The sequence below is a fragment of the Trachurus trachurus genome (assembly GCF_905171665.1).
Source record: "Trachurus trachurus genome assembly, chromosome: 3".
NCBI classification, from domain to species: Eukaryota; Metazoa; Chordata; class Actinopteri; order Carangiformes; family Carangidae; genus Trachurus; species Trachurus trachurus.
In genome coordinates this window covers 15800532-15813587 of record NC_139893.1, presented here as the reverse complement: position 1 = coordinate 15813587, position 13056 = coordinate 15800532, and the positions used below count along the sequence as shown (strand labels likewise).

Below are 13056 nucleotides of genomic sequence, written 5' to 3'. Positions count from 1 at the left end.
CAAAACATGAACATATTTTAATGTCATTCCATCAGGGGAACCTGTGTAACTGAAGACAGAAATGACACTCGTCCCGGGACTGAGACCGAGACTGGGACATCTACAGGGTCAGAGGAACCTTCTGGTGGATCTAGTAGTGTGCTGTTTCAGCCAGCCCCGAACGGATGTCTGGTCTCTCCCCCCTCACAGAAACTAGGAGCGTTGGGTTCCCTCACCTTGGCAGTGTGGATAAAACTGAGCTCTTCTGAAGAGATGTGAGTTACATTTTTGTAAAAGATAAGAATCATAGTTGAAGGCCATCTTTTAACAGAAAAAATCTGAGAAAATAGTTTTTTTTAGGAAGTTTACTTTATGTAAGAAAATGGAGTGACTGAGAGGAAATAATAGAGTTGCAGTAATGCAGATAGTTGTTTCAGTTTTGTAGTATTATGTATGATATACTATGATGCTTCATGTTTAGCATTTAGTAAAACATCTGTTTGGATATGATCTTGAATATGATTTTATATTATTTCTGACAAGAGAAACCTGTGATATTAATCCATGTAACAAGAAGCACATGAGGTCTGATCAGGTCATTATGACCATCAGGAAATGTAAGCCAACAACAACATACTGTCATGCCCTACTTACACATGTTGTGTGTGTGTGTATGAGAGAGGGGATGTGGCAGTATGTTCCAGGGCTGAGTTGGTAGAGTTACACACTCTCAGATCAGCTTTCAATCACACTCACACACACATGCACACACAAGGCACATAGACACACACACTGAAAGAGATCAGTTGACTTTGATTGGCAACCTTCTCTCTTCCTCTGTGCAACAACACTTAGAGTGGATTGCTTTAACAAGGTGCTTTCTCATGAAACTAAAAACAGCCTAAACTACTTGTTATCTCGGTTTGTATTCGTCCAAACACTTAGTGAACTATATTTAGTAAAATATCATTAGCGGAATTGCTCGACTCATGATGACAGTTTTAAAATTAAAGTGCAGCCGAACTCTTTTTTAATGTCATGCATATGTCTTCCTTGTCATAACAATTATCTGCATTACCCACAATGCAACTCAATAACTGTTCATTTTGAGGTTTGGGTGTGTGATGCTAATAAGAGCTAATACAGCATTGACCTTTTAACCTCTAGCATAGATGAGGGGCAGGCTTCAAAGGTGAATTCACTTCACTCTATACTCACAATTAACCAACATAGTTCACATAGGTCCCTGAAGAGACAGATTGTATAAGTCTTTTCACACACGCCCAAGTCCTAGAAACCGAACTTTGAGTTGTCTTTTATTATGACAATGAAGAAGAAAGAGGGAAAGAGACAGGAAGATCACAGGAGAGAGAGATGATGACATGCAGCAAAAGTCCTGGGCCACATTTGAACTACATTTTTACTTTACCTAAATAAGTTAAACTTACCCTGATACCTATGTAAAGTTAAGCAGTAAAATGTTATTAGACTGCCATTTTATATTGGAATGGCTGCTTTCATGATGATAAAAACAAGGTTTAGGCCAGTGAGGAAATGATTTAATGTTAATGTGACGTCTTAGGTTTGTTGGGTTTTCAAGAAAAAAGGTCAAAATTCATATATTCAGTGCTCAAAAGATAAATGTGACTGTAACCCAGCACTAGACAGATTGCATGTTTATTCTAGTACCTCATTTAAATGTTGCTGTCACTGAAATTTAACTCTGAGATTGGGAATATAACAGAGATCAAACCTCTCCTTTATATTTCATGCTGTGATTTGTTTGTGAAGTTGTCTGTCTGAGGATTCGGATGACAGACAAGTCTTGTTGTCTTGGTCTGCCGAACATGACACCTGTATGGCTGAATGCATTTGAATGGAAGTAATATCTCTCCCTCTCTCTCTTTCTGGTGCTGTCACTGGCTATCAGTCTTTTGTTGTAGAGACAATCATGGCTGCCATCAAAGAAGCCAGATGAAAGGAGGTCTCTATCCTCACCTCTGTCCGTCTCTCCTCACCCCTCTCTCTTTGTGTCTCCCCCTCACTGTGATTTCACAACCCTCCCCTCATTTGAACAATGAACAGAGCCATCCACCTGTTCCTACAAACCTTAGTATGGCTTCATTTCCACTTAAGTTAAAGATGAGTTAACATTATTGGGGTATTATCATCATGAATATCGATTTATTTTGGTTAGCCCATACGTAAAAACCCGTACGTACGCAATATGTACTAAATGTCCATATATACATTTGAATGATCCAATATCGAATTCATAACGCTCTGTAGATCAAAATAAAAGGTTTTACACTAGATGTGTAAAGCTGATGTGAGATCTAGACACGTGATCATAGGTGTCGCCTGCCAGAGCCACAGGAACGATGCTCGGCTTGTTTCTCCAGGTGATCAACATACACAGAGAAGAATTGTACACGGTTTTAAGCGCTTAAAGAAGAAGAAAAGTGAGAGGGAAAAAGAAGGGGAGATGGAGATGAATAGTTAAGCTAGCCTAGCCTGCTAGCTTCACCTGACATCTGTCTGCATAGCAGCCTCTGCTGTGGATGGATGTTTCCAATGCGGCTTCGTTTGCTCAAGACGAGTCGGTAAACTCACGTAAACTTGGTCATACCCTTTGAAGCGGGCCGCAGTTAGACCAAATGTGCACTCTAGTACAACAAACAGCACTTCACCTCTGTCTAATACATAGTGCAGACAGAGTAGTATTGTAACTGCTTTGGGGTCCAATTGTAAACATGAATATTTTTAATAATGCACCAGGATAGAAGTAGACTTATTATAGCGTCTGTTATCTCATTCATAGCCAAACAAAATAGATATTGTAATTGAATGTTGGTTCAGAAAATCAGTGTAAATGTCCAACCCTATTTTACAATTATTTCAAACGGGATTTTTACTAAATTAAAGGCACTTTAGAAAACAGAAGCTTTTTAAAGCCAACTAATCCCAATGATTTACATGTAACTTACTTACTCTCTCCAGCCTTTCATCCATCCATCTTCCCATCTACCTCCTCCCACAAGCACACACTTTCAGATGCATGTGCCAATGTATATACATTCTCATGCATATATCTCTGTGATTTATAGGGCGACTACAGTGGGTTCATAAAAGCCATGATTTCCCATAAAATGTCAGTGATGGAGGTTAATATGACACGTGGCGGGTGGAGGGTGTCTGTCTGCACCAGTGTAGCAGCAAAACCTAGCAGTCATGTAAAATATTGATATTCTGTGTGTAAATGTCAGAATGAGAGACTGTGTGTAGTGGAGTCCACTCTACCCTCTGTTTTCTGAGTTAAGCTATAACAGCTCCTCATTGCCAAATATGTGTGTGTTCTTGTTTCCCTCAGGATGTTGCTAGAGAAGAGCTTAAGAGAGCAGCTGGTTTTTTCTGTGACCGTGTCCGAGCAGGCCGTCACCCTGCGGTACATTCAGACGAGAAGTCAGACTACCCTGACTGTCAGCTTCAGAACAGAGGGCAGGGTTGCACTAGAGAGGTGGACACATCTTGTTTTGCAGGTAAGACATTTCATGTTATTATTATTATTTTAATAATTTTATAGTATATTTATTAGGCTTTTTTAAAAAATTGATAGTACAGTCAATAGAGACAGGAAACTACAGCCTCTGCATATGGGGCGCCTGCACTGAGCTAAACGGTGCCCCAAGAAATCTCAAGTTTTTGGGGGTGACCATGTTGGTATGAACAGTAACTGCCCTGCCATTGCTATGAAAGGCAGATGATTGTAAGTTATATAATAAGTTTATATGCGGCTGTGTGTGTGTTTGTCTGTGTGTTTTAGGGAATTCAATCATTCTACCTTAGAGACATCACACCCTCAGATTTTGTTTTAATGTTGCCATCAAGGTGTGAAAGTGGAATAATCTCTTTTTTTATTTTTATGAAACCATTGTCTCTCCAGCCTCTTCTGCCTGTGTTTCTCTTTCATTTTCTGTCCATCTTTTTCTTCTCTCAGCAAGCAAGTGGTAATTATGCTGGTAAACATCTGCCTTGCCACAGCTGCTGGGGCCAGTGACACACACACACACACACACACACACACACACACACACACACACACACACACACACACACACACACACACACACACACACACACACACACACACACACACACACACACACACACACACACACACACACACACACACACATACATCAGACACTCATACATACACACACAGACTGGGCCTTGTCCTTTCAACACAACATTTTAAACACATGAATGTCCAGTTGGAAAAATGGCTGTGAAACCAGTGGAATTCAGAATTTTACTTGTTTTATTTTATTTTGTTGTATTTATATTTTAGGGTCTGTGTGAAGGACAGAAAGTGATATATGAAGCTGCTGAGTATTTTTTGAGTATTTGGTGGTTCCTTTAGGATTTTGGTGTTTAACCCTACTTTGTGACGCTTCTCCTGGGTCAGAATGTGAGGGTGGTGGATAAGTTATATGAAGTTTTCTAACAGATAGTTAGAAGTTTGTGCCTGTTTGTTATTATGGTGAACCTTGTTTGGTATTTAATGGCTTGCTTAATACAAAGACAAAAATTAAAGAAAAAAAAGAATAAACCTTCAGGTTTATTATCATATTCACAAAAACTGTTATCACACAAATCTGTGGAAGATATTTCGTATTTTTCTCAGAAGCAGTTGAGCCAAGTGGTACATGAACTAGAAATTTTAGAGGGTGTCAGAAATAAGAAATGTAAGGTCAGCACAGACAAAAATGGGCTTTCATGAGCTCTGATAAGTCTAAAATGGCAGCTAGTGAAGTGGGGAGAGGCCCCAAGTGAATCTGTGTATGTGTGCATGTGTTTTTGGTCTGTTGAAGAGTATCATTTTACAAATTGCTCCACTGGACAATCTTCCTCTTTCAACATCCCTGAATAATACAGGGGCAACTAGGGGAGAAGACATGGTCACTATGTCAAGCTTTATCACTCGTGCATGTAGCTTAAATTGCCCATGTGTTTACTTTTTGTCTGTATAACATTTTAGCTCAAATTGTGATTAAGCCTGCATGGATTTTAATGAGCCTAATTACATTTTGTCTGTAACCTTCTTTTTTTTTATTGCCCCTGCCATTTTGTCCCATGTTAAAGGGGATGGTAATTAAATTCACGTTGTAAAAATCCCCAAACCTTTAAATCTACAAACTGTTCCATATGTTAATATGTGCAGTTTTACATAATAAGGGATAGTCCATGTAAATTTGGTATCTCTGAGAGATGCTTCTCAGCAAAAACCCTCCAGGAAATGCTGGAAAGTATGTTGCACGCTGCATTTAGTTACAGTAATCTACAAATTGCTGGTCTTACATTTCTGTGTGTGGTTGGATTAAACAAATGGGAGGTATTGATGGGCTAGCCAATTCCACTTGTTTCCTGCTTTTGTGGTAAAATAAGCCAATCACTTCTCACTATTGCGCCATATACAATGTACAGACATGAGAATGGTATCAGTCAATTCTTCTCAACTAAACCTCTGCAAGAAATCAAAATAGGTCATTTTCCAAAATGTCAAACCAAGATAGGATCTTAAAATATAAATTAAGGTTATACCAAATAGTACAATTTAAAAAAAAAAAAATTAGACAATGAAATGTTTCTCAAATAAGAGTCCATCTCAAGACTCGTTGATCATCTTTTTCTGAGAAGTATAAGGCTAATTAGTTTTTACTGTTAAACCCACTTCCTTGTGTTTTTCAAGCCACCAAATTATTCATGGTTTGAAAGATAAAAATAGAAGTCCAAAATGCAGAGAAAATAAAAGGCATCAGATGTACTTTTTAGATAAACTATTGTGTCAACAAAAGAAGCTATATTTTGAGTCCCGCCACGGGATGAAAGACTTACCTACAGTCAAGGAAACGCAAAGTGAGCTGAGCCAGAGCTAGCTGGTTAGCAGGGGCTGACCTTTCTACTTAAAGTACTTAAAAATGACACAGCTGTCCAAACAAACACACTTGATATGAACTACACAAAACAGTTAGATTGGTTGTGGCACAATTTGTAAACAGAAGACAGCACTAAGGGCAAAGAGGGGTGGCAAGTGCAAACAGCCAATAGAAGTATGAAAGTGACAAAAAGATATGAGTCACAACTTCCCCTCAGGAAATTACGCCGAGTAGTATAGAATAAGAGGATGCAGAAATGTGAGAATTAGGCCTTCAGCCAGTGACATGATCATGCAATTGCCGGTTCAACTACATCTGTGGTGAGGATCTGTGCAATTCAGATCTTGGATTGTACTTCTACCGTTCAAATTGTTGTACTGTATATTTTTTATTGGCCCCTCCCCGTCCAATGACCAGTTCTTTAAAGTAAAATTATCTTACCTATCCATTAAAGTGGACTTGACAGTTAAGTCTACAGGCTGGCTGATTGGTGTTGATGTCTGGTACAGTAGTTTGGCAGTGCAACGTGTCGTTGGCTAAATGTAATGTTGCTGATGGGTCAGTTGTAAGCGAGTGTGTGTGTGTGTTTACGCCATATGTTTATGCCCTGTGGGAATCACGGTTTTATATATGTCCATAGTAGTATTTATGGTTGTTCTATATGTCCATCTAGGCATGGAAAAAGGCCTGTCGGCACTGTGCTAAAAGTGTGTTGTGTCGGTGTGGCTTGGAGGTGTTGTGAAACTTTGTGTGTTTGTGCATTATTGTGAATCAGCCTGTCTTTTGTTTAATGGTATGGTGATGTGATCTGCTTTGACCATCCAGAAGAATAACATAATCATCCTTGACAGTCAAACACCATTCGCAGACTCCCATTCTCATACATGCACACACACTTATTCGCTCTCTTACACACAGACACACACTGTTCAGTGGTAATTTGTAGCAACCTGTCAGCCACAATACAGACATTACCCTATAGGAGCTGGGTAATTTAGAAACCTTTCCTACACACATACAGTACACACACACACGCACACACACACCAGTCATCTGTCAGTTTGAAAAGATCAAAACACTAAAAAAGACGGTCAAAAGGAATACGGGTTTCCAAGTGCCAGGAGCAATTCACACACACTCACACACACACACATGCACGCACACTTGTACACACATGGTGCCAGGAGCAAGGTGCTGTAGGGATGCTGGTGCTCCCTAGGTAGTTGTCTTATCTGATTATGGTAACGATGTAGAGAATAGTGGAGGAAAAGGTTGCCTGGGGGAGGGAGGGACTGAGAGAGGAGAGGAGATGGGGGAAGCGAGGAATGTGGCTCAGTGAAGTTAAGTGATAGCTTCGAAGTCAGTCTACAATCGGACTCACCTTTTATTACATTTCTGCAGAAGTTATTACCAATCTGTAGCTCTCCTACATAAGCATCAGGTGTTATGGTGGCTGATGATCTGTGTATAATTAACAGAACATGTTGGTCCTGGTTGGATACACCGTGGTCTCCAGGTTCATAGTAGTGTGTGGTGGCCAAAAAAAAAATATATATATATAGCAGTGGTATTTACAAAAGAAGGGATAATAAGGCTAAGAAGGTGGCACTCATTAAAACCAATGAGCTGCATGTGTTACCCATTAGATAACCTATCAATTATTTTTCAGCTCATAGCTGTGATCAGCCTCTACACCCAAATTGTATTGTGTTCTCTCAGCTCTGGACAGATATCAAAGCAGAAACACTCTGATACACCATGAAATTTGTGTTTTGTTTAAATGGATCATAATTTGGTATGCTTATTATATTTATGGCATCAAAAGCTGTAGGATATGTGTTATATTATGCAGACTGCATGGAAATGTAAGCAGAAATGCCATCAACAAGAACAAGAGGACCAAAGGACTTAGAAGACACTGCATCTGTTTGTGTTTTATGACAATAAGTACAGATTATAGAAATTATATAAACATAGCACATATTTATCTGCAATTATTGTTAAATTTGTACCTAATTGGACTTAAAGTGATATTTTAGGTTATTTGGCAGAGGATTGTATGAGGTTCTTTTTTAACTTAGTCAGTATAGTTTGATTAGTGCTCTCCCAGTTTAAAAAAGCAGCCATGGAGCACTGGTAGTGAGGTCATATGGCTGTGCATGGGGCCTGCTACAGGAACATATTTGAGTCACCAGAAAGGCCAGTATTCCTTTAACTGTAGGCCTATATGTTTTTTGGAATTTATTTTTGTTTTGTCTGTGGTCACCTATTCAGTGCACATGTACATATTTTTGTGTTTGTCCTGTCAGACAACTGAACAAGTAGAAGTAGCACAGGACAGTATTCAAAATATTTTTTTAATAAACTTGAAGATACTTTCATCTTCAAGTTTTGTACATTGTAATAGTTACTGTGTTGGTTTATGTGTAATGGCTCTTCCAGTCTTGTACTTTACTCTGTGTGATTTTAAGATTTTTGAAGGAGAAGTGGACAAAGTTTAAAGTTAAAGATGTGCTGTGAAATGAGAAATGTAGAAGTAGGTGTCAGAAGAGGACGAGAAGTGAGATAAATAGTAAAAAGAAGTGTCTGGGAAGGACAGAGCAATGAAGAGCAGTGGTGAAAGACAGAATGAAGAGAAAGTAAGAGAGTTAACAATTGAAATAGCTTTGGCGTACTATCTTTTGGAGTACCAGTGAGTGACTGTGCCTGGAGGACCCCCAGAGGGGTCCTTCTGTTAGTGCCTGAGCAAATCACAACTGCTGGATGATAAAGTGTCAGGGACAACCAGTCACACCTGTCCCATCATGACCAAGCATGGCTGCATTAATATTTAACACCAATGTGAACACACTTGTACACGGACACTCTCTCTTTCTCTTACTGTTGCTACCTGGGTCACACTACCCAAATTCACCACAACTAACAATCATAGGAGAAATCTGATCCTGGACCTTGGTTAGGACTGATGTTTAGCCCAGATGATCTGGTAATGTTAGTGCTTTGCAGACATGGTCTAACCAAGGGGGCAGTTGTGGATCTGAGAAGTGAAGCTCACTTCCGCGTTCAAAAAACTGCAATCCCCCCGGCTTCCTCTGGGGGCTGGTGTCAGAAGGGAGCATTCCCCATAGACCCCCATGTTAAAATCGCCGATTTTACATCCTCAGTAAACATGTTAAAAGCCTGGTGTCAGAACGTTTTTTTTTCTCAATCGATAGTTTCTACCCCCGCACACACTCTGAGGGGGGTGAATTTTTTTTAAACTCTACCGTTTTACTGTTATTAGGTTAAAACTCTGGCCAATTAGGGCGCGGAAATGTTGAGTGACAGGCCCGAGCAGCTCCGTGGACAGCTGCTTCGAGGCCAGTGGGCGGGTTCTCGGCGGTTCTCGGCCGGCCAATCCAACATGGCGCTGTCCAGGCCGCCATATTTGAGTCACAAAAACGACTCCCCAAAACCAATGGGTGACGTCACGGACGCTACGTCCATTCTTTTTACAGTCTATGGGTCTAACTGAAACTTCTTGAATCTCTCACAGATACATCAGGGCCACCAGGACAATTGTTGTCAATTAATTGACCTCCTCTGCTTCTCTGTGAGATTATGTGAGGTTGGATCACGTTAGGTTGTGCTTGGCCCCCCATTTTATCCAGCACTAAAATATCATGCAGTGCCATTATTTTCAAAACTTGTAGTGTGTGCATGTTTGAGAGATTTTTTTTTGAGGATTTCAAAACTCCTGTAGTCTGACTTGAGCTGTGTGGTGACCACACACACAAATGGATGGTTGCTCTTTCATAGAGCTCGTACCTGTTGGAAGCAGCACTGTCAAGAAAAGATGAAAATGGGGTAAGTGGGTCAGTATCTGAGAGTCACTGTGAGTTAAGGTCAAGTCAAGATTACACACACACACACACACATGCACATCTATCTATGTATTTATTGCAGAGAGTGAACAAGTTGTTCCCATCTAATCTACAATTTGTTCTCTAGACCCTGACAGCTCATCTGCTTCACTACTCTGCTCTTATACAGTTTGGCTGCTAAAGCTTCTACTGCATGCCATAATGACCTTAATGAATGTTTTCACGCACAATTACACCGGAAGACTCTGGCTGTGTGTATGTGTGTATATGGACTGGTGTGGTCTTGGCAGAAGGCTGCTATTTTGCACCAACTAATCTGATACTATAGTCATAGTACCTTTTTTTTGCATTTATGCACATGCCTCATCAACCCACTCTGTCTGAGACTGGTTTGCATTATAAAAGTAAAAAAAAACAAAAAAAAAACAATTTTCTTCTTGCCATTCTTGTGCTCTTTAGTTAAGGCAACACTACACCACAGGTTACTTGGCCTGGGTCGTGTCTAACATGACAGCACATAGTTGGGAATTGTTGAACAAGTTAACCAGTTTGTTAAACTTCACAAAGGGTGGAGATAGCACAAGAGCTTCAATTGGCCACAGAGCATAAGCTGAAGTTGTAGCAGTGGTTGGGAGGTGCAGTGACCATGCTCAAAAATTATGCCACAAATGCCACTGTGGAAAATGGTGATTTCAGTGACTGATCACAGCAAATGACACCGCATGAAGTTCAAGAAGTTGCTTGCAAAACTGCCCACAAGTGCATGACTACATTTTGTCAAATGAGGAACACATTTGCAGCACATTTTTTGGTTAGATGAAACCAAAATGAATTTGCTTGTATAAGTTGGCTGTGAAGCTGACCACACACGTGACAGAATAGAGCCCACTATGAAATGTGAGCTGTGGCTACATATTGGGGCCACATCCTTTGGAGGTTGTAGTCTGCAAACGTGTAGCTATTGTACACTGAAAAGGTGGAGTGAAATGAAACGATCTGTTCTTTGGAAAACTTGGGTTGTAGGCATCACTCTTACTGAGAAGCAACCCTGACATAATTTTTTCTTACAAATACTTGAAGGCCCTTGGTTTTTTAACAGTTGTACTATTCAACTGTGCTGAAACCTGATACTTGCATTTAAAAATGTAATCGTCCACCATGTCAGTGTTGTTTGCTGCCATATTATTTTCAATACTGGCATGCAATGAATCTTGAGGATAGGTAGAAGAATCCAAGGCTTGATTTGAAGGAGGCTTTGAAATATGACAGCCAAGTTGCGCTGCTGTGAACACAGTTATGGAGGTGGGAGTGCACTAATATGAGCCTGCATGAATGTTGAAGGCGTAGGGGAGATTTATAGATGGCAATATGAATGCATGCTTGGACCCACTAAAAACTGAATGAAAAGATGACTCCCAGTCTCAAGAAGCTTGGCAGGAGAGGGATTTTCCAACATGACAGTGACCCCAAACACCGTACAAAAACCAGCTTTAAAATGAGAAAATATTGCTGTGTTCTTATGCATGGAGAGGGACTTTTTATGTTAGTTTCCGTGGGCTGTACTGTATGTTTGTGTTTGTGCAAATGTGTGGGCACTAGATACAGTACATTTCTGTGTATCTGTGTGGTTGTGTACATGTGTGTGAAGGTGAGGCAAGGTTGTTATGTAGGGGTGAAACGGACACCTCTATGGTAGCCCTCTGCCCGCTGGCACAGGAGGCGAAAGGGCACGAGACTGGCATCAATTACATAGTGAGAGAGAGAGGGGGAGAAAGTGTGTGTGTGTGTGTGTGTGTGTGTGTGTGTGTGTGTGTGTGTGTGTGTGTGTGTGTGTGTGTGTGTGTGTGTGTGTGTGTGTGTGTGTGTGTGTGTGTGTGTGTGTGTGTGTGGGGTTTGAGATTTACTGTCTTTTTAAATTCATTTCATTATTTATTTTACATGAGTATTTTGTGCCAATGTGCGATGTGGTCCAGCTTAATAGTGAGAGCAAGGCACTAACACAGCCAGGGTTAGGGGTATAACTCCCACTAGGCTTTGAGATATAAGAGCAAGAAATGTATGCAGCAAAGGTGCTGCAAGGTGCTTTGGATAAAAGGATCCACCAAAGAGCATATGTTATGTTAACCTGTCCTTTGTAGAAATATCCAGACTAAAGTAGAAGTTTCATGACACAGGTTAAGAACCCTATTAAAAGCAAAAGAAACTAACCAGAATAAAAATGAGGATGCAATTGGATTCTGGTACTGGAGTTAGAAACTGGCGACAAACCAGGACACAAACTAGCTATTACCAAATTTCACATACCTGACATCTGAAGTTATCACTTTTTTGTTTAACTGTCTTCCCACTTTACTGAATATACAAAACACATAACATGCATGGGGCTGATCGTGAGAGAGATAAGGATGCTCTAATCTGTGCGCTGACATTTTGGATCGGAAACGGTTCCACCAGTGTTGTGTCTGATCCACATTAAAGAAAGTTTCTTTGTAAATGTCAAAAATGAAATTCTGTTTCTTCCTTCTGGCCTCAGATTGATACTCTGTGACAGCAGATACCCAAAGAATCAGGAGAGTGACTGATAAAGATGCATTGATAATTTGAATGGATTGATAACTAGGATGTACTTAATATTACATTACTCCTGAAAATAACCAAATCCAGAACAAATTCGAGCATTAAAAAACATCATACTTTGTGAGGATCCATTATGTTGGGTACTGGCTTTGTTACTGAACCTTTCTTGTGCATATTGCTCTCTCTTTGCAGTAGGTGACTGTATGCGACTCTCCTTCCTTGTATGCTCTCATGAATGTTTCCCTTTGCTTTCTGCTCAGAAAGAAAAAGTCTTAGAGACTTATGGTCTTTATTAAAAGGTTGGTGTGTCACCTTATATATGTCCTCCCTCTCTCTCTCTCTCTCTCTCTCTCTCTCTCTCTTTCTCTCTGTGTTTTCTCTCTTTATCTTTTTTCCTGAAGATTATTTTCTCTTTCTCCCCTTCTCCCTTCCTCTCTACCTCATCTATCTCTCATTCTCTCCCCCTTTCATTGTCTCTCCCCCTCCACCTTCTTTGTCCTTCCCTCCTTCCCTCTCATTTTCCCTACACACACACTCTCTCTCTCTCCCTCTCCATCTCCCTGGGGACAATTTTCTTTTCTTAAATAAACTGTCATAGCTAGTGTTAAAATATGGGCCTTACACGGGGTGAGCACGGCAAGGCAAAGGCATGGGGCCCTGGGCTGGTATAAAACATGGATAATATGCTGTGAGAGGTA

General features: G+C 40.3%; 1 protein-coding gene across 1 annotated transcript in view; it reads left to right on the top strand.

Moving 5' to 3' along the window:
* The window catches only part of ush2a (Usher syndrome 2A (autosomal recessive, mild)), a gene marked incomplete at its 3' end in the record, with an annotated part of 184671 nt that overhangs the window by 334 nt on the left and 171281 nt on the right, over positions 1-13056 (top strand). The window contains exons 2-3 of the mRNA XM_084001543.1: positions 36-254; positions 3350-3518. Coding sequence (XP_083857669.1) covers positions 36-254; positions 3350-3518 — 388 coding nt within the window. The remainder of the gene's footprint in view (positions 1-35; positions 255-3349; positions 3519-13056) is intronic.